The sequence below is a fragment of the Pygoscelis adeliae genome, unplaced genomic scaffold, assembly GCF_000699105.1.
Source record: "Pygoscelis adeliae isolate BGI_AS28 unplaced genomic scaffold, ASM69910v1 Scaffold149, whole genome shotgun sequence".
NCBI lineage: Eukaryota > Metazoa > Chordata > Aves > Sphenisciformes > Spheniscidae > Pygoscelis > Pygoscelis adeliae.
The window spans coordinates 2,075,999-2,103,351 of record NW_008825494.1 but is presented as its reverse complement, the minus strand read 5'-3'; the positions used below and the strand labels follow the sequence as shown (position 1 = coordinate 2,103,351).

Below are 27,353 nucleotides of genomic sequence, written 5' to 3'. Positions count from 1 at the left end.
TACACCAAGAGATCTTCTTAAAACAGGGAATAAAAAGATGAAAGTTTTCCTCTTTGACCCCAGGAGCCGGCAGGACCAATGTCCTGACGTCTTTGTCAAGGCTTTTCATAGAGGTATTGTTGTGGCAGCTGAATTGATGCTTCAAGTTAAGTGTTCTCCAGGGACCTGAGGATCGCAGATCCAGCCCCTGTCCTGGCCCTGCCATCGGTCCCACTGCCATGCTCCCGGGGCTGTGAAGGGTCAGGGAACAGACATTGTTTCACACTGGAAATAGGTTACTCCTCATGATATCGCGATAGCCAATGTGGATAGTCATTTCTCCATACCAACGAAGCTGCGCATATTTGTCTTAGCTCTGTTTTTTCTTTCAGTTGGTCAATTTACAAGCCTGAAGCAGGAACCCTCCCTTGGCATTGTTCTGGGAGACTGTTATCAAAAGCAGCGTATGTTGTGGCCGATAAGCTCTTGACATTTTGCTGCAGCTACCTGAGAGGAGGGTTGACATTTTATAGCAGGAATAAATCCATTCTGCACAGGTGCAATGGCATTAATTCAACCTCAGTATACGGAATGGTTTATTCTTTTTCTTTTCTTTTCCCTCCCAGAACACCCTATGAAGTCCTAGAGCAGGCACTAATGGAAGGCCCTTTGCAAACCTCCATTCACGTGTGCCGTGAAAATGGTCAATGGATGTCACGATTACCAGAAAAGCTGTGGGATATTCCCCTCTATAACTTAGCCCTTCCAGGTAAGGATTAGCTTTTGTTCTCCACTGTTTTGTTAGCGTGTCATTTAAGCATTGGAGCATCCTGTTTGTCCCATTTCAGGATGGCTATGTTTATTATTTGGGTCAATGTGTGGGAGAAGGGCTTGGGGGAGGGTTTGTGTGACAGGTGCGTGCATGTGAATACTCTTAGTCTATAATGTTTGGGGTTTCTTGGAGGGGAGAGGGAAAAAAGGAATGTGGTGGGTTTTTTTGGTTTTTTTTTTTGAGGGAAGGAAAGAGAGAGGGACTTTTTTGCAGTCCCTGTGCATCATCTTGTCAGATCAGCGTTAATAATCTGAGCATTTACTTATCTGGGCAATGGTGAGATTTTCCTAATTCATTCTTGCCATTTCCTACATAATAAAATGGTTCCAAAAGGAGAGAAATAACGTTTTACCTTATTATTTGTTTCTTTGTCCTGTTTAAAAGAGGCTGTGAAGGTATGAAAAAAGGAGGATGGAGACTTTTAATTAACATACGTTTTTATTGATGCAGAGAGTGACTTTTCTGCATGACCCTGCTTATGAAAACTGGATTTATCCTATTATGGGTGAATACACCTGTGCTATAGCTGGTGTCCTCATTGGTACTACATTCAGACCTGTGTATCGTCAGCTTTTCTTTGGTCATATTATTGCTTCTCTCTGACGCCTTGAATAGCTGATTTTTAAATTTTTTTTTTTTTGCCCTCATTCTGTCCAAAACAGTTACGGGGAACCTGTTTTCACTGGCGTGTGGGGAGGCACTGGAGGACTGTCAGCTCTTGAGTGATTCCCTTTGCCTCCACAATGAAAATGGTACTAAAGAAAAGTGTAGCCCATGTTTTCTCTCACAACTGTAGATGCGACAGGTAGTTTGGGTGGAAAGCAGCACAGTGTGTCGATGAATGTTTTATGTAGGCTACAGGATCGTAGGTTAACTTTAGCAAAGACATATATTTAAAGATAGTGGAAAAAATCAAGTCTTGTCTTCCTTCATGAACTAATGGAGTGTGGAGTTTCAATTAAAATTGAAACCCAGAAACTTATTTCATGGTGACTTCTTGGATATGTAATTTAAATTGATGTTAATTTCAAAATAAGTGCACCTCTGTTTTGTATAAAGCCTATGTAAGAGGACCCCAGGACAGATGTTATTAAAAAAAATCTAGATTTCTTATTTAACCATCAAGAGAAGAAAATAAGTATCTTATGTCAGAAGAAAGAAAGTAATATTCTCCTCTTTTTTTTTTTTTCCTTTTTTTCTTTTTTGTTCTTGCAAAAACCCTTCAAAAAGTCAGTAGCATGCTTAGTGGGTTTTTTTTTTGGTGGAAAAGGAACCATGTTGTTTCTAAAAAGCTTTCACTGTGGTGTTTCTTGGAAAGCTGAGAACCTGCTGATGTATGCCTTTGACTTCCTGGCTCTTCTCCTAACAGCGACCTTGTTATTCTTGTGAATGTTTGTTGTTCTTGTGAACATGCCTGCGTGGAGAACAGGCACGAAGAAAAGAATAGTTGAAGACAAGCCCATTTCAGCAAACACTGGAGGACTTTTACAGAGCATTGCAGGCTATTAGCTTGGAAAATTTTGGTGGCTGTCCAGCTGACCTACAAAACTAGTCTAGCCCAGGTCAGAACAAAAGCAGATCAAGACCAACCAGGTCAAGACAGCTCTGGCAGGTTTTCAGAGGGCGCAATGACTGGGGGAAGCCCAGTTTGGAAGTGGAAGCTTATCTCAGATAAAGAAGACAACAAGGCATGCAAGAAATGTGAGAGAGTGCATTCCAAAAGCATGATGAGGAGACAGAGGCAAGTCTCAGTAACCAGTGTTGTGTTTGCACCAGGTTCAGTACAGTGCTGCTGGGGAGATGTTGCTTCAAGCTCTGAAGCTACCTGGTTTGGTGCTAGCTCACTATCTTTGCATCATATTTGTTGTGTCATGGATATACCCATCTTCCTTTCATTACTGTAACTCACTGACGTCACAAGACTTCTCCTAAATGAAAGGTTACTATCCGTTTGCTGATTGGCATCAGTAGATGCAACACCCATCGATGAGAGAAGTGAACAGGATTCCAGACTTGCATTTGGTCCATGGGTATTTAATGGTTTGACTCTTACATCTTGTAAGACAAACTTCTCTGATTGCATGCCCTTATTATCATCTTTCATCTGCAATGAGCTTGGTTGGGGTGTTTAAAGCAGGAAAATAGACAGAAACCCGATTTTAAAAGGTGAAAAAATTGAGTGAGATATTAAACTATTATTGACAGTTTCAAAGAATTTTCTTTATTTCATATACAATCTTGTCCTTTTTCTTTGGCTGCTAGAAATACTGCCATTGGCACCAGTAAGACTGACTATTCAAGAAGGCAGTTCCTAGCACCATGTCGTGGTTTAACCTCAGTGGGCAACTAAGCACCACGCAGCCGCTCGCTCACTCCCCACACCCCTGCTGGGATGGGGGAGAGAATTGGAAAAGCACAAGTGAGAAAAACTCGTGGGTTGAGATAAAAACAGTTTAATAATTGAAATAAAATGATAATAATAATAATATGATAATAATAATAATACACAAAGCAAGTGATGCACAGTGCAATTGCTCACCACCCACCCACCGATGCCCAGCCAGTCCCCGAGCAGCGGCCCCCCCGGCCAGCTTTCCCCAGTTTATGTACTGAGCATGACGTCACATGGTAGAGAATGTCCCTTTGGCCAGTTTGGCTGTGCCCCCTCCCAGCTTCCTGTGCACCCCCAGCCTTCTCAGTCGGTAGAGCATGGGAAACTATAAAGTCCTTGGCCAGTGTAAGCATTACCTAGCAACAACTAAAACATCGGTGCCTTATCAATTTTGCTCCCATCCTAAATCCAAAACACAGCACTGTACCAGCTACTAGGAAGGAAATTAACTCTATCCCTGCCGAAACCAGGACACACCAGTGAACAATTTGTTTGACAGAAGACTTAAAAACCAAAATGATATGCAAATTCCTTGCAGATACTCTGTAAAGATCCCAGCAAGTCACTTCACTGAGTTGTTAGCTTTTCTTATTGATGCTTTATAAAATTAGAAGAAATAATAGAACAGAAAAAGCTAGCAAAATCACTGGTTGCCTGTCCTGAAGAAACTGTGAATTGCAACAGAGTTTCATCTAAACATGATGCAAGAGAGGTGTCAGATTTATTAAGACTTCAAAGAAGTGAAACATTTGGTCAGGCTGTACTTGGCTCTGATGCTTAACCTGCCCCTGTGTAATTCCCTGTGCTGGAAAGAGTCAGGTAATTTTTGAAGTACATAAAAGGTGGAACTTGTCCATCTATCACATGTAAACTTAGATTTGGATTTGCCTCTGAAACCTTCAAGTGCCCGCCTCAACATTGTTTTTGTAGGGGATGTGGGTATTTAGTTCAGGAGGGCATTTTTACCAGATATTTAAGAGCTAAATGCTTAAAGTGCATTAGGAGTTGGTCCAGTCAAAGGTGTAAGAAAGTGAATTTCTGCTTTCGGTCATATTTTCCTGTGCAGAGATGATGGGATTGGAATATGTGATCCTGCATTTGGACAACTCTGAAAACAGGACAAATTCTAGATAAATTCAGCCTTCAGCTATTTAATCCCTGAAAAAAGTAGGTTTTTCACATCAAGGTAATTATTCCAGTGGAAGATGCTAGTTGAAACAGGCCATTTTATTGTGGTTTGAGGAAAACAACACTGATGTGTAGTTTAGATGGGGACTGCTTTATTGAAAAGTCTCGATGCCTTCCCTTCATGAGGATTTCACACTAAGCTTATTGATGTCAGGTGAGCAACCTCTGTAGAAGAGCCCACACTTTGCCATAACTACATAGGCTGTCAGGCAATAGAGGTGTGTGATTTGGAAATGGGGTGGCATGTCAGGTGTGCGCACAGAAAATAACCATGTATTGCAGTGCTTAAGTAGTTAAGAAATGACATTTTCTGTACATTTATTTTTGTGTTCTACAGGGAGTCACGACACTATGACCTACTGCTTGGATAAAAACTCTGCTGTTAGTGGCAATGAATCCAAGCTGGTGAAGTTTTTAAACAAATGTATGCCCTGCATTGTGCACCCCATTATCATGAAGTGGTCTACAACACAGGTAACTGTTGCCTAGCGTTCCTGTCATGCCTGGGCAAAGTTGAAGCTTGTGCTGCAGTGCTGAGAGTGGTCACACTTTTCCGTGTGCAATGAAAGAATAGCCTGCTGCCCAGAAATCTGTGGTCTCATGACCCTGCTTGGGTGTTGTGGTTTAACCCCAGCTGGCAACTAAGCTCGCTCGCTACCCCCCAGTGCGATGGGGGAGAGAATCGGAAGGGTAAAAGTGAGAAAACTCGTGGATTGAGATAAAGACAGTGTAACAGGGAAAGCAAAAGCCTCACACGCAAGCAGAGCAAAACAAGGAATTCATTCACTGCTTCCCATGGGCAGGCAGGTGTTCAGCCATCTCCAGGAAAGCAGGGCTCCATCACGCATAACAGTGACTTGGGAAGACAAACGCCATCACTCCGAACGTCCCCCTCTTCCTTCTTCTTCCCCCAGCTTTATATGCTGAGCATGACGTCATATGGTGTGGGATATCCCTGTGGTCAGTTGGGGTCAGCTGTCCCGGCTGTGTCCCCTCCCAGCTGCTTGTGCACCCCCAGGCTACTCGCTGGTGGGGTGGGGTGAGAGGGAGAAAAGGCCTTGACTCTGTGCAAGCACTGCTCAGCAATAACTAAAACATTCCCGTGTCATCAACGCTGTTTGCAGCACAAGTCCAAAACACAGCCCCATACTATGAAGAAAATTAACTCTAGCCCAGCCAAAACCAGCACATTGGGGTATTAGATGGGTGCCATACATACCAGCTCTTCTTTTGTGGGGAAGAAGCATGTAGGTGAGGCAGGGATGATACATAGACAAAGATGTTGCTTAAAGCTGACCACTTGGTACTAGAAACTCATCTTCTTTTTCACATGTTTATTGTTGTTATTTATAACATTCAATATTACTATAATCAAAAGAGGTTTTTCTCTTGCGCTTTGTTCAGAAGGTAATGCTTGTCATTTTTACTATCACTGTTGTGTGAGATGTCAGTTGTTTTTCCCCATCTATGTTGTGTAAGTATTCCACCCAGCAGCAGAGACAAAAATCTTGTTGAAGGGAATTTTTTTCCATAAAGATTAAGAGAATGCAGGCGTGATCCCTCACGTAAGGTTTAGTTAATTTTTAAAAAATGTCTAAATATTAAGGTAGTAGTTATCTCTTTGTTCCTCACAAATGTATGTTAAAGACAAAATTGGGGATCATGATTTAAGCTAGAGCTTTTGAAGATTTTTCTAAAGAACAGACTTTCCTGGCATCAAAGAGGTACCAGAAGTCTTCTGACTTTTGTTCTTATTGAAGGAGTAGTTCATTATTAGGAATTAAAACTAAATAATTGATAAATAGCAATAATTATGCCTAGGCTTCTTTTGTTGTGTTAGAGCAGCCCTGGCAAACTGGAGTCTTAGACCCTGTCAGATATCGAATATGTAATGGCAGTGATGATGTGGAAAGGCACTTGCTTAGCACAGTGCCTTGTGTTGAGCTGCTTTTTGTTTTGGGACTTAAGCCAATGAAAGATGTAGATACCTCCTAACTTGCGGGTTGCTGGCCAGTGAAGTGACCCTGTGGGTGACAAACAAGCTCCTTACATCATTATAGTAATTTTCTGGTCCAAACCCAGCGTGCTGAGCGGGAAGTAGCCCAGTGCAGATGGGAAAGAGGCACAGCTGCAATCCTGCCCCTCCTTAGCTCTGTGGCGCTCAATTTATCTTTGCTAGGAGGTGACTCCACCCGTTGGTATCCAGAACAGAGATCAAGGAGCCCTACCGATGGTAGGACCCACAGGTTCCTGGATGACCCAGTGCCTAGGAGGCGGTGCCTGGCTGGAGCCCTGGCTGTTACGGGTGTCAGTCTAGGGGCCCAAATCTTTCCTGCACAATGGCTGACGTCAGGTGTGTAACTGCTACTCGTGCCCTGGATGTCTAGCATGAGATTGCAGCACTGAGCAGCATCACTCCCTAAGGCTTCCTCTTAAATTTTCCCCTTGGGGGCAAAGTTCATGCTGTCTAATTCAGTATCCAAATCCAGGTGACTAATTAGGGAGTCTAATTGTTCGAGTTTTCCCATGCAGTCAATGGAAAGAAAGAAATTAATCCAAAGGGCAGTTCAGAGGGACTATTTCGTCTGGTGCTCTTTCTGGCCACAAAGCTTATATATGACCTACGGCCATAGACATTCCTATCTCCAGCGCACGCCATGTGAAGGTGGGACGTGGGCACGGATCACTTCTTCTTCAACTGCTCCAGCCTGATAGAGACCAAGCAGGCAGAGAGGGGGCTGCTGGCCCAAGCCACTGCACCACCCGCACCCTGGGGCATGCGGGGCTGGGCTGCTCACCAGCCCGGCAGCTCAGGCACAGGCTCGGGGGGTTAAATTCCCGTCCTAAGAACAGAAAGTTAGGTGGTTGAAACTAGGCAAGGTGAGCATCCTGCCATGTGTCAAAGCTTCAGTGACGAGACAGAGCTACAGATGTGGTTATTCAGGCACACCACCTTGTATTGATTTGGCTTTTGCTGAATCCTTTCTGACTTAAATCAATATAGTGTATTCTTTCTGAAACCTGTAAGTGTTGTCCATAGCAGGTTGAACTGAGACAAATTAGTGTTTAAACGTATTTAATGAAATTGATTCTATTTTCTTATGCAAAGAGAGCCTTGATATAGATAAGAGACATGTCATTTGGGACGTTTTGCCCCAGAAATTCAGCTTTATCACCTATTCCATTCAGCCCTCAAATCCAGTAGGGGAGGTCCAAGGGAAGGGGAAAATAGAGGAGGACTTCTGCTTTGTGGGACTTCTACAAGTTAATTCAAACTTTTAAAGAGACTTTATCCTGAAAAAGAACAATAGCTAGTACTTTTTTCTATTTTTGTTTTTCCTTCTGTGGGGGATGAGTGAGCTCCACAGAGACAACCACGATAAAGTCTTTGATCTAATAAAATAAATACAGCATTTCTAAGGTGCTGATCCTGCAATTTTTGTTCATATGAATAGTTTTGTGAAGAGTGATCATGTATTCACAGGTTAATGGATCTTTAACTTTTAGAACACAACAAGGGCAGAAGTCTGAAACTAATCTGATCCGTACCTGCAGTATATGCCGCAGGGAAATCGGGATCCCTCTTGTCAGAGAGTAAAATACTTCAAAGTTGTGACTTGCTGCCATATAGTGCCATTTTAAAGATGAAAGACCTGTGAAAAATGTCATAGGGCCAACTTTGTACACCTCTTTCAGCTTTCTAAACTAAAGAAACAAATCCCTTCCAAGCTCTCAGCTCTTTGTCTTCTGTTTCACCTTTCAGGTACTGACTGTGACGGAGCAACTTGAGGCCGGAGTTAGATATCTGGATTTCAGGATTGCCCACAAGGCCAGAGATCCATCTACAAATTTGTACTTTGTGCATATGGTTTACACAACTGTTACTGTACAGGTATTGTCCTTACCTTTGGGATGGCTATATAAAAAAGTGCTGTTTCTTTTTTATTTAAGAGATGTTACAGTCTGAAAATGCTGGCCCAAGGTTTTCTGAATAGGTTATTTGTTTTTCTAGTGTGAGGACTTCAAACTGTAGAAAGCCAAACTAGAGGCTGGTTGCTGGGCTGGAAGTTAGTTTCAGCAGCTGCAAGTAAGATTTCAGCATCAATCAATTTCTCATCCTCAAACCAGAGTTGCTGTGCCTTGCTCTCCACCGCCTACCCCCTACCAAGTGCCTGATGTTTCTGGGGCTTATCTTGTGTTGTCCCAGGATGCTACCCAGGGCAATCCTTTTTCCCCAGAAAGGAGAGAAGTCATTAAAGAGAAGAAGGTACTAAAAGCCTAATAAAATCACAGAAACACTTTTTTCGGCAAAAAAAAGTATTTCGCTGAAAGACAGAGATACTCGAGTCTGGATCCCATGATCAAATCACTGTCAGCTACTGTGAAGAAACGGCTGTGAGTTGGTCTTTGCATGTGCTGTGTCACTGTGGAGTAGTTTACATCTTCCTTCCATTTGCTGGGATCTGCATAGCCAGGCACAGCCAGCTAATGCAGCTTTTCATTTGTAGACTAACTGGCTAAACTTCAGTTTCATGCTCATGAGTCTGAACCCTTCGTGTCTTGAGATTTCATGGTGACTGACATGCTCATGTAAACCGTTAGATGTAGTGCCTGACCACCCTGCTAATTACACGTGGTCTTCAAGACGTTGTCATTGCCCATAACGAATGGGGAAAACGGGTCCTGTCACGTTTAAGCAAGCACAGAGCTTTTCCCTGTTTTCGAGTTTGCCATTAATACATTGTTTGTCCTTAAAGAAGCTTGGGAAGATGGGTTTACTGCTAACCTGCCTCTAGGCAGTAAGAGATTCGTGGATATTATCGAAATAGAAAGCTGTTAAGTGTAGCGTGCTAGAACCACATCCAGAGCAAATCAGTGCAGACCTGCGGAAAGTAGGTTTTCCTGGGATGCATCTCTCTGGACCATCTTGTGGGCTGTCAGATGGAAACCTACGCTGATTTTTATTATTGTGATTGTGAGTCTACCCCACCATCAGTTGTTGGGTTTATGTCCTTTCCCCTCCATAGCATAGATGATTTTCTAAGTTGCCGTGACTCTCTCTTGTAGGATATTCTGTGGGAAGTGTTAAGGTGGTTGGAAACTCATCCTCAGGAAGTTGTTATCTTAGCCTGCAGGAATTTTGATGGATTAACCAAGAAACTTCATTGTCGTCTTATTGCCTGTATAAAAGAGATTTTCCAATGTAAACTGTGTCCCAGAAATGTAAGTATGAGATCCTTTTTTTTTAAGAATGATATATTACGGTGACATCTTTGATTCCAAATTTTTAGATATATTCTACTTTCGCTGTATTTTTAACCTAAGAAAAGTAACATTTGCTGCATCAGAGATAGGTCTTTACCTAATAAAATTGAGGAGATAAAGCAAAGCTACATACCACAGTGTGGAGAAGGGAATTAAATTTGACTGTCATGTCTGTTGAGTTGTGGGACAACAGTAGAGACACAACTGTCATCCACCGTCCTGTCTGAGTTTTGTTTTTTTTTTTAAAAAAACAACCCTGTGTGTGTTTATAAATATAGTCCATACTATATTTATAGAATTTGAAGAATCAATTTTCTGCCTTTTCACAGCAATATTGATAAATGAATTTTTATGCTGTTTATAAGAGTTTAGGTTGGAAGTGACCTCTGGAGGTCATCTGGTCCAACCCCATCATGCCAAGCAGGACCAACTTCAAAGTTACGTTGGGTTGTGTCCCGTCCATTCTTTAATATCTCGAGGATGGAGATTCCACAACCTTTCTATGCAGCCTGGTCCAACATTTGATCACTCTCACAGTAAACGTGTTTTCCTTATATCTATCTGATCATAATCTCTCTTGCTGTAACTTGTGTCTGCTGACCTTCATCCTTTTGCTCTGCGTATCTGAGGAGTCTTCTCTACATCTGCCCCTTAGGTATATGCAGACAGCAGTAAGATCTGTCTATAGTCTTCTCTTCTTCATGCTGAACAGACCCAGCTCAGCCTGTCCTTGAGTGTCACGGTCCAGCCTCTGCTCACTCTGGTTTTGTGCTGCTGGACTCACTCCAGCATGTCAATGACTTTTTTTGTACTGGGGAAGCCCCAGCTGGACACAGTACTTGAGATGCAGTCTCACAAGTGCTGAATAAAAGGGAAGAACCCCTTCTCTTGACCTGCTGTCCGTGCCTTTACTAATACAGACCAGTTTGCAGTTGACCTTTGCCACATGGGCACATTGATGGCTCATGTTTGTTCCGCTTGGTGTCCATTAGGACCTCCAGGTCCTTTTCTGCAAAGCAGCTTTCTACCCACCTGTGCCCAGTTTGTCCTCGTGTGTAGGGTTAGTCCATCCAGGTGCAGGACTTTGCATTTGCCTTTCTTGAGCTTCATGAGGTTTCTGTCAGCCCACGTCTCCGGCCTGTTGAGGTCCCTCTTAATAGTATCTCTGCCCTCAGTGCATTTCTGGTGGCATTGACTTTCTTTCCTGGATGTGAGCTGGAGCTGACCTTCCAACCAGCCTAATATGCTTCAGTCACCCAAACCTCCAGAAAAGCCTTAATTTAAATAATCAGAAATTATTTGATTGCTAAATTTTAGAAGTTGAGATTTTTAGCTTCCTCTTTTTTTTTACAAGGTGTGGGAGCTTTTAGCAGTTAAACAATTAACATTTCAAAGATGCACAGAAACAGAGGGTTTTCTCTGGAGATGTGAGGGGTACAGGATAATTATGACCCTGTTTGTGATTTGAATTCAGCCTTTGAAGCTGGTGTATCAGTAATGGGTGAGTATTACCATTTCAAAGCATTTTGTACAGCAGAGTTAAAATAGAACAATTCTCAGCAAAACTAGGGGATTCTGAATATTCAGGCCTCAGCTGAATAACTGAAGACCTGAGTGACACTGTTTTAGTGTTTCCCCAAATAACTTGAGTGCATAAGTCGTGGATGAGCAGAGCAATACTGGAGAAGATGGTCAAATTTGCTTTCAGACACATGGCCAGCTCTTAAAAAGAAAAAAAGTTATTAATTGCAAAAGGGGCAAGCTGCTGCTGATAGATTGTTGAACGAAGGTGGTGAATGAATGGTTTGAGATCACCTGACTGAAGAAAGAAAAATGTTTCCGAGTGGGCACTGGAGAAAAGAGAAACCAAGTACTTCCCTCAAGCAGGAAGACTTTATTTCTATGGGGCCTGTGACCAGCACAATGGATCTCACCATTTTTGCAAGTGATACCATTGCAGGTTAGGTAGCTGTGGGCTTTTTCAGGATGACAGATTCAGATTTAACATCAAATAACCAAGTGCTTGCTCACATTCTAAAATAATGCGGTATCTACTTCTACTGTCTTTCAAGGCTGCAACTCTGTCATCGTACAAAAGTAAGCGTCAAAGTATTTATGAAGCAAATGCTAAGTAGAGGTCTGTATGTAGTACTGGCACAGGCCACAGGTGACAACATTACGTTTAAAATTTTAATTGCCTTAACTATTCAAGGTGTCTTTCTTTGATCTGAATTACTAGGGTTTAAAAATCCCTTGTTAGACATCTACAGTTTCACTTCTGCTTTGCTTGCAAAATAAGCACCTGTGCTCATGTACACATTTCTGGTAGCTTTTATTTTTTGGCTCTTATCCCACACCCTTTTTTTTTTAAGAGGTTCCAGCTTTAGAAAGGCAGCTGGAGTAAAGCAAAGGCTTCTGTCAACCACAGGTTTTTTTGTACTTTGAGTAGCTTGTGTCTTAATTTTGCAGTATTTCCTGACCAAATTGGGGCTTGCACTCTCTCTTGGATGAAGTAAGAGGGATTCCCATGTTCATTCAACCCTTGGCTCTCTTCAAAGATCTACATAAAACATTTTCAACTGTCTTTGGCTTTTATTTTAATTAGTAAGTTAATTGGAACATCAAAAAGCCACCATTTCCTTTCCACAAGCACCAGACACAGCTTTTAACCACAACATTCTTAAAAACACAATACCTGTGTTGTGGTTTAACCCCAGCCAGCAACCAAGCACCACCCAGACGCTCACTCACTCCCCCCGCAGTGCGATGGGGGAGAGAATTGGAAGGGTAAAAGTGAGAAAACTGGTGGGTTGAGATAAAGAGTTTCATAGGGAAAGCAAAAGCTGTGCACACAAGCAGAGCAAAACAAGGAATTCATTCACTGCTTCCCATCGGCAGGCAGGTGTTCAGCCATCTCCAGGACAGCAGGGCTCCATCACGCGTAACGGTGACTTGGGAGGACAAACGCCATCACTCCGAATGTCCCCCCCTTCCTTCTTCTTCCCCCAGCTTTATATGCTGAGCATGACGTCATATGGTGTGGGATATCCCTTTGGTCAGTTGGGGTCAGCTGTCCCGGCTGTGTCCCCCTCCCAACCCCTATCCTGCTCACTGGTGTGAGAGGGAGAAAAGGCCTTGACTCTGTGCAAGCGCTGCTCAGCAATAGCGAAAACATCCCTGTGTTATCAACACTGTTTCCAGCACAAATCCCAAACACAGCCCCATACGAGCTACTGTGAAGAAAATTAACTCTATCCCAGCCAAAACCAGCACAACCTGATAATTATGTTGGTTTTGCAAATGAAACTAGTCAGAGGGCCTCAATTCTGTCCAATGGTAACTTTTGAGGATTGGAAAATGTCATTTCATGTTTAAACACTTAAATTTGACAGACCTGTTTCAGCCCATCTGTCTGTCTGAGAAGGTTGCCAACTCCAGTCTTCCCCTCTCTCAATTCAAAATGTCTGGAGCGTCCCAATTTCTGAAACTTTCCACTTAGAGAAATCAGAATTGACATATCTCTTGAAGACTTACATTTAGTCTTACCAAGTCTTAAGGAGTTCAATTTTCTTTGATGGCTACAGTGACAAATTTGGATCACTATATGGAGCATTTGCCAAAATTATTCCTGCTTCTCTGTGTCTGTATTCCTACAGCTTTGCCCCCTTCCTACCTCCTTTCACCAAATGGCCTGTGTCTTCCTCTCCCAAATTTTCAGCAGCGATATGTGCACGAGGGCTGACGTGGGGATGGTTTCTTGTTACACAGGTGTAAGACCTTGACTTATGTACTTTACCATAGTTAAATTGTTTGAGGAAAAGTGGAATCTGCTGAAGTTCTCGGGCCCCTATTGCCCCTGCAGCTTGTAACCCAGCCAACGACCTACTGGGCTGTGTGCTTAAAAGCTTTATTTGAACTGCATCTGTGCCTCTCTGCCAAGGCAATGTCACACGTCAGTATCTGAACTTTGGGAACACTGCTGTGTTGTTGACTTCAACCTGGGCACGCTTTCTCTTAGGTGGTGCCGACGCTGCGGACCATGTGGCAGTGTGGCCATCAGCTTATAGTCTCGTACGAAGAGGACGTGGAAGTGGAGGAGCACTGTGAGCTGTGGCCCGCGATCCCATACTGGTGGGGAAACAAAACTGCCACTCGCACTCTTATCCAGTATTTAGAGCGCATGAAACGGATGGGCCGGCCAGGTAGGCACAGGGAGTCGCTCGGAGGAAACAAGGGGCACGTACAGCAACGCGAAACAAATAGGAAGTTGGGTGTTCATAGCATTAAGAGATACAACCACTTTGTGCATGCTGTGTGCACAAGACGTGCCCATGCTGCTGAGTGCTTGCCCACCCGTGCGTGAGTGCAACATTCATCTTTGATGCTGCAAATACATGCATCGGTGTATGTACATGCATAGACTATATAAATTGCAGCAGCCACTTCCCTTGCGTGATCCCATGGAAAAGAAGCCCTTGGCACAGAAGAGCTAGCTGGTGCCGTCGTGCCCTTCTCACAGGCAGGAGACTGCTTCCTCAATCCAGTGCTTGCTGCTTCAGGCAGCGCTGATGATGGGGGAGATGCATTATGCTATCCGTGTTGTAAAAAGAAACCCCTGCAGGAATGGTGTGTGAAGGCTGTAGCGACATCAGGAAATAGCAGCGCTCAAGCATGCTGGTGTCGTCCAAGCTGAAGGAAATTCAGTTCGTAACCTCTGATGCAGCTCTGTGATGTGCACGCATGGGGTGACGAAGGGGAGGACCGCTTCAAAAGCACACTCCCCAGCCAAAGGAAAACGCCCGTGTAGGTGCACCCTGTGTTCCTGTCTGTCACGGGGGAAGGCTAAGCATTTGGAAGCAATCCTTACAGAAACAAACATAATTTACAAAGGACTAGTTAGCGGAGGACCTGTAGTCTGTAATGGATAATTTAGATAAATTTAGCTAAACTGGAATGGTTCAATAACCGAGCTTGGTTCAGCAACTCTTTACTACAGCATGCAGTTGCAACCAGGGGAGACAGTCTACTGAAACAGTTCTAGGGATATGAAACAATAGAGAAAGATTGTGAAGTTAGTGTTTGAACGATTCCCAGAGGAACGAGATCTGGAGTTAATGCAATGCTGAGCAGTTTCTGTTCTCCTCAAAGGAATATTTAATGTGTCACCTTCTGATTTTCATTTCAGAAAAATTCTTTGTAGCGGGGATTAACCTTACTGAAAATTTAAGGTATATTCTCTTGCACCCATTTGGATCGTTGAAGAAAATGACACTCCAGAGTCTTCCATGCTTGAAAATCTGGATAAAGCAGCAGTATCCAGGACCAAAAAAAGAATGTATTAACATCGTTGCTGGAGACTTCATAGGAAACGATGACTTTGTCAAGGATGTGATAGACCTTAACACAAAAATTAATCCTCCGTTACACTGTCAAAGTACAGGGGCTGGAACAAACAGCATTTCATTCTCAGCTTCTTAACCTGTGAAAAGCTGAAAAGGCTTTGTCTGCATTCAATGTGTCCCGGTTTAAACATCCTGGATCCCATAAAGGTCCAGTTAACTCAAACCAGCGATGTTTTAAAGACTCAGTAAGAAAAGTGCTCTCAGCATCATCAGGGTTTCAAGGCCTTTTCACAAAAAAGAGAGCAGGCTGAGCTGGCTGAAGTCTCTAGAGAACGATGGTATAGGTATAATTTACTTGGAGGTGCTTAGATTCTGTAGCAGTTGGCAATATTGGAAGTCCCAAGAACTTTATCCTATTTCATTTTAGATAAAAGCAAGGAGAAATATGTCAGTAGCTGCATGAATTATTTTGTGGTAAGATTTTAACTTTCTTATACTTGTAAAGATATTCTGCACTACTTGCAAGCGCAATTCTCAGTATTTTATATCAGTGTGAAGCTGACTTGTCTGTTTTCAGTTTACGTTAAATTTACAAAAGGAACAGTTTAAAAATACTTTGATATACCAAAGATACTGTACTGACAATCCTATTTGACATGATTTTTATATATACAGACCAATACATCATGAACATTAGAGATCTAGAAGTGGCTGTACCGTTGCTGTGTGCTGAGGATCAGTTGTGAGCCACTTCACCAAGAGAGTAGTCACAAAATTCTTTATGGTTTCTAAGAGGTATGTGTATTTGAACACTTACTCTTTTTATCACTCATGCCAGTTCTGCAGTGATAAAGATACCAAAACTACGCCCCTAGACAGTTTTGTCTGTGGTAGTGAGGTATGTTTTATTAGGTGCTGCCAAAATATGGCTTACACTGGAAATAAACACGTAGGAAACAAATTCCTGATCTAAACTCAGACTGCTCTAAAAATACAGATTCTTGGCTTCTGTCGTGCTCATTTGGGGTTTCACAACTGGTCTTTTATTTACCTATTTTCACAGCTCTATAGTTATTTTTTCCTCTCAAGTATTTTTTGCTTATGTAAAAACTAGGGTTTACGCTGTTTGCCATTGCATATTAATCCTATTTTTCTATTTTTTTAAATGAACTGTGCAATAACAGATGATCATGAAGGCAAGAGAAACAGTAAGCATCGGGACTAAAACAAAAACAGGCATTGTATGAAGTTCACTATGCAGCTTCATCAATATACCTCACTTTTCAGATGCACTTTATATGCAAAAGCTGAGTTCAAACATTTGGCGAGATGTTCATGTTTGCAGTAGGTATTTGCAGAAGTTTGAAATCAACTGCTACGTGACATCAGATCAAACTCAGCCTAGACTTCTCAGCATGAAAGGCCAAGATGCTACCTCCTCATGCAATCTCTTACAATTGCAGAATACGTAGGAGTAAAAACCAAACATTCCATTTATAAAGACGACTTTCTAAATGCTTTTTTACAGTGCTTTTTATCCTTGTTCTTACCTCTATGTACTTCATACTGAGCAGTCATTCAGTTCTGGTTTTTATTTTAGAGTCACTACCTGCATGAAGTGTTATGTTATACATATTCAGAATATTTTTCTGCCTATCTTTTGTACCCTCAAGTGGCTTGTTACTCTATCATCTAATAAAACTTGATCTCTTTGTGTAATATGGACTGAAACAGTTTTGCTTCTACTTTCTGTGATACTGATTGGTTTATTGGTTCCCAGTAGTAATTCAGGTAATGGATCAGGTTTTGTTGTTTTTTTCCTTTGTGAAATAATTTCACACAAAATCCATGGTTTGCTGTACCTTAAATGTTTTCCCTTTAAGAGCTGACACAGTATAGGTATTGTAGATAAATTACTGTAGGCAAGAAAACCATATGGGTAAAAGATGTTCACAGCTAACTTTATTTATTGCTTAAATATATAAATCCATGTTTTTCTGCTTCACTGCAATAAGACAGGGCAGTTATTTTACTTAAATATGTATTAAAGCAGAATGCATAAACCTATCTGTATTATTTATATACAGCCAACAACATTTTGTTCATTAACTTTCATTTTCCAAGGACCATCTGAGACACCTTAGCTATGATAAATATTATTTTATTCTGAAAGATGGGGTAAAAAGCTTTATTTATACGGTATAAGAAAACCTGGTACTTTTCTGAAGGTTAATTCAGATGCCATCCAGTGATTTCCATGTGTTTGAGGTCCACAGCTTATAGCTAACAACTGTTTTAAACATTAAAAATTTAGTGCTGTCCTTGCACTTGCTGACAGAATGAAGCTCAAAGCTCTTTTTGTTTCCGAACAGTTTTCTGAAGGTGTCCATTCCTAAAACGCACCATAAACATCAACTGGGGAAGAAGTACGCTCTTCAACACTCAGGCTAACAGGCCATTAACTTCATTTCACATCCTCTTAATGAGATCAGTTTCTTTTCCTAGAAAAGGACGCAGTTTCATGGCGTAAAAATCTTACTGTTAGGAAAGAGGTTTTTGTATCTGCCAAAAGCAGAATTGCCGATTATCACCTTCACCCTGGCTGTGCCATCTTCAGGCATGACTTCTACTTCCTGAACTGTTGCTTCTTTATAGAGCCAACTGCAGAAGTAAAAGCATATTAGCATCTTAAAGGTATGACATACTGCATAAAATGTGATCTTTGTTTTAGGTCAACGTGTTCCAATCTAGGTAATTTAACACTTCAAAAGATGAAGTGCTTCACTTAACTTTTCATTTGCTACTTGCTGTTTGGAAATAGGGTGTAGTGTTTTCATAAATCTTTCAGATTTGTGTTTTTATCAGAAATCTGGCTCCAGGACCAGTGGCATGGTCTTTCAGGAAGTATGTTTTATTGTACTAACACACAGAACTCTGTGAAGGACATTTTCAGAAGCAGACTCCAGGGTATCTCATGGGGATATTTTTTCTCAATAGGTCAGAAAACTTTGATAATTATCCCTGTAATTCTTAACGCAGATTAAAATCTGTATGATACGATTTGGAAATTTTAAAACATGCAAGACTAAGAGTTTCATATTTCCAAGTCCTTCTTACAATTCAAAATTATTTACCTTAGCTGTGGTCCCTCTAAGTTGACGTTAACCGTCAGAATCTTCTTCCCTGTTGCTGTCAAAATTTTTTTCTCTATTTCTTCTTTCAGCTCTTCTAAGCCATGTCCATGTAGAGCAGAAACAGCTAAAGCACTTTCTTCAGTGGGTTTATACCTGAAAGGTAACAATTGCTAGTGCATTTGGTCACGAAGATTAGGTTGTGAAAATATTCCAAGCACGGACAATTTAACCGTGTTACTTTATACTGGCATCTTCCTACAGAGGCCACTTCTTGTATGACTAAAGTGATTTCTTTTGTAATTAAAAGATAATTCTTTTTAAGACCATAGTTACATATGTGAAAGATTGAGAAACACCATTAAATGTATTCAGAAGCGTGGGAGCTCTTTTCTAGACTAAGAATTAAAAAGCTTCCAGAACATAAGAAACATTTAAGTACACTTAGCATCTCCTGCTTACCTTTCTATTAAATCCACTTTGTTCTGAACTTCTACCATTGAGTCCAACAAATGGCTGGGAAGATTAAGATTCTTCAGAACTGACAGAACGGTTGCTTTCTGGAGGATGGTTTCTGGATGAGTAATATCCCTCACATGAACTATCAGATCCTAGCAAGCATCAATATACAAGACAGTTACTTAATGAAACACGCCAGCTACCAGGTTGCAGAGATTTTATACTGTTTTCGCATTGCTAATTCATATAAGAAACTTTCCTATCCATTAGATAGGATAACACTGGCAGGTTAACGCTGTAAAATGAACTACTAAACCAGTATTAAACCAATACTGTTTTTTGTACCATGATGGAAGAAAATCTGCAGCAGCTTAGTCTTTCACTTCACAGTGAGTACAAATTGCCTCCAACAACCCTGAAACAAACCCTGTCAATCAAGCTAGTTACAGAGTTTAGATTTCAAATAACTGACCTAATTTTTCAATACCAAGGCTGTGTAACAACAAGGCTTCAAAAATACTAGAGAAGAAAAAGAGTGAACTCTAAACCAGTTTTAGAAACGTAATGGCTGAAAAACTGTTTCAAAAATGGGGGAAAAAACCCCACGTAACTTGTAATTCTGTTTTCACATTCAAAACGCAGAAGATTCTCCTTATTCTTAGCTCCCGAGATACTATTACTGGTCCTTCACTTACAAAGCTTTGTACAACAGTTACCAGTTTCAAGTACATACACAATCATGTTTGCCATGATAAAAACCAAGCAACCAAATTCAATATTTGCATTCAAAATGTTTCGTCATCTTTGCTCAACATACGGCTTCAAACTTCTGAAAATTAGAGAGAAGTAAATTTCTTGCCTTTCATTTAGCACTTCAGAATAAGAGACAAACAGGATAGTTGCAGCCAGCTTTTGAACATCCTATTATTACATGGTGAAGAGTCCGATCCTCAGAAGCATTCCAGCATCCAGCTACCACTGCATTTTATTACCTTTGACAATACAGGCTTTTTGTTTAAATGTCTGTATATATGCAGCTTTACACTTTGCTATAACACAGGAAGCTAACTTTAATGAGAAAATGATTGGAAAAGTACATTTATGTTTATTACGTGCTGCCTGTATCACATCAGTCACCCACTATTAGTGCTGTAGGAAGCCTTAAGTTAAAACCAGATCATTCCAGAAGCTTTATTTAATTTTTTAACTCTCAAGAAAGCTAGCCTCAAGTTATGCTGATGCACTGTTTAGGTTTTCATATTATTTAATCAGCAAAATCTGATTTATCTGGTTTACATATCATGGAGAAGGACACAGACTCCAAATAAACCCTTTCTGAAATCTCTTCGTATCTATATATTCTGCATAATTTCAAGTGTCAGAAAATTGGCTTATGGTAAGATATTTACATCATTATCTTAGGAGACTACTATAGACAGCCAGATACTTCACTAAGAACAGCATGCCGATTAACTCCCCCTTTTCTGAAGGGGTGAGGATTACCTAAAAGGAAATTATTGATTTACCTGAAAGGAAAAATTGATTTCTCAATTTTTTTATAGTCAACTACTTACTGAGTAAGCCACTTCTTCTAACGTAGCTGAAAAGGACTCAACCAGATTATGTGGAAGATCAGTCAGAAACCCAATGGTGTCAATGTAAATAACTGCCATATGCGAGGGCAGATAGCCAGCATGGGCTGTAATATCAAGAGTAGCAAAGAGCTGATCTCTGGGTTGAAGTCCTGCTTCCCCAGTCAAGGCTTTGATCAAGGTAGTTTTTCCTAATTAAAGAAAAAAAGGACAAGATTTTAATGGCTTGTTTCAAGTAAAAATTTAACTTGCAAGGCTCAGGTGTGTTGTATGATGTAACATACCTATTTCACCAATTTAAATCTAGCCTATGACTAGTTATCCATATGATGTTAGGAAATCCAAAAGCAGTCTTAACTTTTATAACTTGGAATTAGATTTAAGGCCACATCTGGAAGCTATGCTGCGAAATCACAAGATGATCAAAAACTGAACTGACCTGCAAAGTGACCCAACCACATCTCTTACCTCTAAGACTATCTGAAGAGCGCTGCCATGACGGCATTAGGAAGCATACACTTACGCACTCCTCAGTGCTTCTGTTGTCAAATAAAACAATTCAATATTTACTTGTTAAATCCAACAATAAACAGAAGCACTAATAATATGTAGCTTATTAGGTTTATGCTTTTATTGGGCATTTCCCCACGAACATAATACTAGAGACATTTATTTAACTCAATGAAGATTTCACAAAATTTAGTCGTTAAACTGAAGTGCTCAGTATATACCCTAGTTAAAGTATTTCAATTATGTGTACAAAACTGTAATATATATATATTTTGTTGAATCTTCAGTTTTAAAAGTATGGAAGTATGACATTTAAGAAAAACATACAGTGTAATCCAAATCTTTGAGTATATAACTGATAACAAAATTAGTGCAAGGTAACTGTTTTTATAAAGATGTTGAATAAGAAAATGAAATGATCTTAAGATAATGTAACCTGAAAAGAGTGTCTAGTCCAAAGTCTATTTATGCCTTGCATATGAATTCACTTGTGTAAGCTATAAAAAAAATAGAAAAAACCTTTAGCTTTATTTAGATTCTCTTATGAACACATCTCAGAACACTATACATCTATCAATGAAAAGCTACAGTGCTTCTTAGGCACATTTCTCAGATCAACTACCAACTCTCCCGAATTTTCCTCCTATGCCTCAAACCTTCACAGTGATCTGAACACCCATCCTGATCAAGTAAGAAAGATTCATATAAAGGGACACTAGCAGTACAGTCTTCAGCAGTATATATAAAATCTTTTTGGCACAATAGGTGTTAGGCATTTCTTCAAAAGAGGTCTTCAAGACTGCAAAAAAAAAAATCTAACTACAACAAGCATAATTTGCTTTCCTAACTATACCCTAATTGACATATATTCATTACACAATTTAAGAACTAATTAAAATACGAAGCCTATTGACACTGAAATGAGATTCTCACTAGAGTTTCTAATTAAAAAGCAGACAATGTAAGCTCTTTTGTGTTACAATTTCACAAGTCTTTGCTTACCGCAATTAGTATAGCCCATTACTGAGATAATTGGAAACTCGCGTTTTCTGCGCTGAGTTCTAAGTAAAGACCTTTTTCTTCTTAGTTTCTCCAGGGCATTCCTAATTTTAAGTTCTTTTTCTTTCAAGATACGATTCTGTGTCTCCATGAATGTTTCACCTGAAAAATACCAATGAATAATTGGCAGAATAGTCTACAAGAGAAACAGTAAACCAAGTAATGTTGTGCATTTGGAAATCAAGTGAGTTAGCACTAGGGCTTATGAAGTTATAAATAAGCAATAAAACTATGTATTCTTGGCCTAAGATAGAGTGATAAGTAATTATTAAAACATATGCTAAGCACTGTAGAATAACCATGTACACTTATGATGAACCCCTGTGGCAGCAAATAGTCTGTCCAAGGCCACTTACTGAGCCAGTACAGACCAAAACTTTATTATTTAAGTTACTTTCCAATAAAGTTTTGTATGTTCACTTAATTAGATGCAGAACACAAACAGTTTTTCCTCCTGGCCTCCTTCAAATAAAATAAGATGCAATTGCATTTGTTTAAAGGCTATGGAGAAAAAAGAAAATCCTCTAATTCATGAGAATATTTAGACTTTACCTGAGCCCATGATGTATCTCGATCCACCTCTCTGCTGATCTAGCTGAGACACCTCATTTTTCAGATTTGACCTGGCAGTGGGGTAACAGTTAATTAGAAGCAATTTTCTTTAATCAAGCCATCCTAAAATGCCTAATGTGAAGCAGTAATGATATTCTAATAGTACAAATAAAACCACTAAATGACAGAGCTCTAAATAAAACCTGCTCATGGTGAGAAGCCTGGCGAAAAAAATCCAGATTTTCCTGGCTCCTCAACTGTGGTTTGAAAAATCATGCATCTCTCTTAGGAAATTATAATGGCTATTCTGAAATTTCAGAGCGCCAAAGATGCCTCCGATACATCCATGCAACTCACACCAACTTCCGTGTACAAATATTTCTATGCAATGTAATGTAGAAATGTGGAACATTCAGATACACATTAATGCCTTTAATCTTGTTTATAGCTTTCCTTTTTAAACCCATCAATATTATATATGGGATACACATATCCAATTCCTACACATGCTTGCAATCCATCTTCCGCATTAGAAAGAACTAGGACCTTTTCATGAGAAACACATTTTGTAAGATTATCTGTTGAACACTTTCTGGTTTTGCCTGTCAGCACTGCAGAAGCTTAAAACAATGACATTAAAGCAAGCATTTCTGTGCTCTAATCAATCATTGAGCATACTATGCAAGCACTGAAACAGTGTCATTTTTCTTTACAGTACAGTATTACCATTTTTGTTACTGTGAAGAAACAGTCACTACAATATGTGAATATAAGTATGTGATTTGCACAGCTCAAGGTACCTGAGAAGTGGAATTTCGGCCAACGCTATCTGAAGTTTTGCTTCTTTGGTCCGGGCATTACAACGAAAAATGTGAAGTACAACTGTGTATCTGTCAAAGACTTTCACGCCCCAGGCATCTTCTAGTTCTTTCTTTAGCCATGTAAGACAAAATAACCTAGATGTTTTCTGTCCCCCACAGTATCAGTAGATCAATTCCTACACAGCACTACAGTTACAGTTAGCTGACGGACGCTTGAACTCAGAGGATCTCAGGATTCCACTTCAGTGGATGGGTAACGATTATGAACATGCAAAGGCAAAATTTGGTTGACCACGAAGAAAGGTGAAAAAGAGAGTTTGGAAGGTAGAACTTTATGTCTAGGCCCTTCAAATTCAGCAAGAATCCTTCCATTGCCTTTGATGGATTCTGACAACAGCTCTTGCAGCGTATCGCAGAATCAAGAATCTCAGTGGTTAAGTCCTTGCAAAAAATAATTATGAAATGCTGGTATGGGAAAGGATAGGGATAACATAGGAAAAGAAAAAAGATTACCGGGGAAAAAAAAAATTAGAAAGAGAGGAAGGCAGGAAAATTATTTCATAACCAGCTTTCCACAAAATACTTAAAAAACCCCAACCAACCAACCAGAAACCAAACAAAAAACCCCACCCTTGCTTTAAGTCAGCAAAAGACACTTAAAGTATGCAGTAGTTCCCCTCTGCCATCTCTAAAATCCAGAATGCTTGTGTTTTATACGTGTTCTCAAACACTTTCTTGAGTCAACCCTGTTAAACTGCTCTTAAGATCTAGATTTGCAAAACGAATTTTTTTTTTAGCAAATCTAGTACTAAAAGTACTCATACTATAAATTAGGGAATAAAAACTAGGAAATTGAAATGAAACATTTTCAACTTCCATTTCATCGATAAATTGAAGTGCTTGAGATAAGTATCTATTAGAGATACTTACCATCACTGTTTATTTTATAATCAGGGAAAGCATTCAAAACTACCAGCAAAGCATTAATGTTTGCTTGCAGAGTTTGCATGTACTTTACACCCTGCATGATGCTGTACATGCAAAAAACCTAAAAAGTATTTATTTCAGTTTGTCTAAGCATTTCAAAGAGCATCTATAGTTCATGCACCAGTTGTTTTACTGCCAGTGTTAAAAAAAAAGTGAAGCATGCTCCTCCCCTCAACATAATCCATCCATTTAAAATACGGTTTCTTTTTAAGGGTTAGGAATGAAAGTTTAAATATTTGAAACATTCAAATATAAGCTTGCTCTGAATTTACACCTCATAATCAAACTACAATACAGCATCCACAGAACTATAGGAAAATAAATACACTATCCATATAGGTATAGAAACTTGCGCATATAGCTAATCCAAAATGTTGACATTCTTCATAACAAAAGCTGTGTTATCACCTCCATTTTGTCAAGACGACCTTGAGTAACTTTTCCAACATTTTAAGTAGAGCCAGTGGCAAATGCGGGAGCAGAGTCGAGACTAAATGGCTATTAGGCTGCTGGAAAATTTCATGCACAAGAACTGGAAACACATGTCAGCTGGACAAATGTAATAGGAATTAAGTTTCCTTTCCACAAAACTCAGTCCAGGTGGCTTCATATATTACCATTTGCAAATTCAGAGTCATAACCGACCCTACTTCTCATAACATCAATAGCTTACGAACAATACTGATGTAAAGAATATGATTTGATAATATATTCAATTACCTTTGTTAATGAAGATATTCTTTCCACATTCAAGAAGACAGCTGTCACATGGGGCAATTTTTTAATCTTTTCTAAAAGATGGATAACCATTACAAAATGCAGTGTTAAATGTCAATCCTCTTTTTAAAATATACAGAATATAAAACCATTTTGCACTGAGCAGAATGCTCATAAAATATCAAATGGCATCATATTCTTTGTTCACAGAACAGTTATATTTTTACTAATTTAGTACTACGTAAAACAGCTGCCAGTTTCACTCATGTCAATCACATAAACGTAGGGATTAAGTTGCCCCACACATTTTCAGTGGGCACAGGTTATTTCTATTCCATGTTGCTTTTGTAACATTAAAAAAAATTCTTTGAAGTCTGTTTGCAAACCTGCATGATGGATAGACAAAATTGTCTCTCTCTTCAGCTTTCATACCTATCCTTTAACAGTTCAGCTGCAGAAGTCTTCCATTTAGAATGATGCAGTGCTGAAAAATCTCAGTCCTTACCTGTCAAAACCTGAAAGTTTCCTTTGCCAAAAATAAACTTCTTGTCAGGATTTTTCGTAGGAATAATTATCTTATCTAAAACTGTCCAGTTCTGAATGGTATCTACAAGAGCAACGGCTTCAGCAATCTGTAATTCAGCTTTAGGATCACAAAAAAAAAAAAAAAAAAAAGAGAAAAAAGTTTGTAATATACCAACATAACTTTGCTCAGATTTCCAATAACTACAGTACGTGCATGAACAGGGAAAGACCAAGCTACACTGAAATTCTACTAGGGTATTTATTTTAACCCGTAGCGCAAAGAGCAAAATATCTTACCTCTAATCAGAATAATTAAACCTAGTTTGATGCAATTTTACCACACAAAGCATCTTTCTGCCAGTACAAATTATTTCCGTGGTTGTTGATTTAGAGTAATTTTTAATTGTATTGTCAGCAAAGAAATTACCAAGCTTTTTGCCTCAACAAGTGAAATGAATAACTAGTTGGAAAATAAATTCTGTTATTTTAGATGTGCACAAAATCACGCGATTAATTCCTTGGTGTTTTGCGGCAATATTTAAAGCACTACTAATATGGCAAATACTGTTGCTAACTTCACTGGTACTCATTCATAAAGGACCTACACTGATTTATGACTTGCTAAAACCAGCAATCCTGTATTCTGGTTCATCAGTCACCTCTTTTTTTTTTCTTAAACATCTCCACGGCAAAGCACTGATTTTTGAGGACTTCGTGAAATCACAACGACTATACAGGCATATCAGATCAGTAGGTCGTTTTGATTTGCCAAACGGGAATATGATCCTCTTGTCATAACAGATTTGTCAAGTTTTTCTAGATAGCAAAACGTAATTGATGTATTAAATAGGTTACCTTGGTCCAAAAGGTAATATATTTTTAAAGATAACCGTGATCCTCTTTTTCCTCATATTGTTAGTGTTCCTTGTAAAATGCACAGATTCCCTGTTGCACCTGTGGTGTTTCAACAATCATTCCAAAACATTTGTTCAGACTTCAGGCTCTTCATCTGGAGGGCCTAAATAAATGGAAAGGGATCACTGCTATTCTTCTGTATGTCTGGACAGAAAGGTGCCTTTGTATTTTTTTTTCCCCAGTTGTAAAATGGGAATGCTTATGTAAATTCTGAAAAGGTTACAAGCTTTATCCCGCAAAGTGACAATTTGTTATAAATTAGCAGCACTGATTAAATAATATTTAGGTTCATCGCATAATAAACTTGAATACAAGGAGTACCATATATAAATTGACATATATATATATACACACAAAAAACTAACTTACAAAACGCTTAATCCTTTCTATTACAACTGTGTAATTAGAGAAGTGTTTGGAGAAACAACATCAAGGCAAGTTCATCATACATCTTAATCGTGCACGATTAACGTGTATGTTAGTTACCTACAAGGACAGTTGGACTCGGTGATCTTAGAGGTCTTTTCCAACCTTAATGATTCTAATGGTTCTATGATTCTAAGGATTTCTGAGGGAAATCTAAGAATAGCAATGCTAATTAAGGTCCTTGGAAAGGCATTACTGGCGACTGCATCCATAAGTAACTACAGAAAGGCACTCCTTTAAGTCCGTGAGAGAACTTAATTGCGCAAGACCTCATCTTCACCACACTCGCTTCTACGGACAGGAGAGTATTCCTGCTCTTCAGCCGACTTCTGGGTACGCCTAAGGCTGAAGGGCTCCTGCCTACCTGGCCAGGCAGCACGGTTGAGGGCTGAAGGCTATTAACATTCGGCTAAGGGGGGGGGAAACCCGGCCGCTCCCTTAAGCAAGCTGAACACTCCGTGCACCAAGTGGTTTTGCTGCCTAAGACCCGAAGTTAGCGTGATGTTTACAAGCCACAGCACCGGCCTGGGACCAGTCGCTGAGGGCGCGTTCTCTTTACAAGAGTTATCGAAGAAGAAAACACCGACCTAGACCTTTTAGCTACTCCGAGTTTGCATTTCGCGGTTTTACCACTGCAACAACGGGTCTGCTCCGCACTACC

General features: G+C 39.9%; 2 protein-coding genes across 2 annotated transcripts; one reads left to right on the top strand and one right to left on the bottom strand.

The window, feature by feature from the left end:
- The first annotated feature begins 612 nt into the window (after positions 1–612).
- PLCXD1 (phosphatidylinositol-specific phospholipase C, X domain containing 1) lies at positions 613–15,134 on the top strand. Its single transcript, XM_009331285.1, has 6 exons — positions 613–748; positions 4,729–4,865; positions 8,155–8,283; positions 9,459–9,614; positions 13,675–13,858; positions 14,842–15,134. The coding sequence occupies exons 1-6, from the start codon at positions 637–639 to the stop codon at positions 15,132–15,134; spliced, it is 1,011 nt and encodes a 336-aa protein (XP_009329560.1). The 5' UTR covers positions 613–636.
- A 1,806-nt stretch (positions 15,135–16,940) lies between these two features.
- Positions 16,941–27,309, bottom strand: GTPBP6 (GTP binding protein 6 (putative)). Its single transcript, XM_009331302.1, has 10 exons — positions 27,297–27,309; positions 25,332–25,469; positions 24,830–24,900; positions 23,102–23,232; positions 22,302–22,372; positions 21,693–21,851; positions 20,163–20,371; positions 18,592–18,740; positions 18,133–18,285; positions 16,941–17,659 (listed from the first exon to the last, which is right to left on the bottom strand). The coding sequence occupies exons 1-10, from the start codon at positions 27,307–27,309 to the stop codon at positions 17,518–17,520; spliced, it is 1,236 nt and encodes a 411-aa protein (XP_009329577.1). The 3' UTR covers positions 16,941–17,517.
- Positions 27,310–27,353: the final 44 nt, after the last annotated feature.

Bases quoted from the DNA above. Each gene is read 5' to 3' on its own strand.
- GTPBP6 (XM_009331302.1), bottom strand. The intron at 22,373-23,101 runs GTACCTTGAGCT...CCCCACTGCCAG, and splicing joins GCCGAAATTCCACTTCTCAG to GTCAAATCTGAAAAATGAGG. The intron at 17,660-18,132 runs GTAAATAATTTT...TTACTTCTGCAG, and splicing joins TTAGAGGGACCACAGCTAAG to TTGGCTCTATAAAGAAGCAA.
- PLCXD1 (XM_009331285.1), top strand. From the start codon at position 637: ATGGAAGGCCCTTTGCAAACCTCCATTCACGTGTGCCGTGAAAATGGT. The intron at 749-4,728 runs GTAAGGATTAGC...TGTGTTCTACAG, and splicing joins CTATAACTTAGCCCTTCCAG to GGAGTCACGACACTATGACC. The intron at 4,866-8,154 runs GTAACTGTTGCC...TTCACCTTTCAG, and splicing joins TGAAGTGGTCTACAACACAG to GTACTGACTGTGACGGAGCA.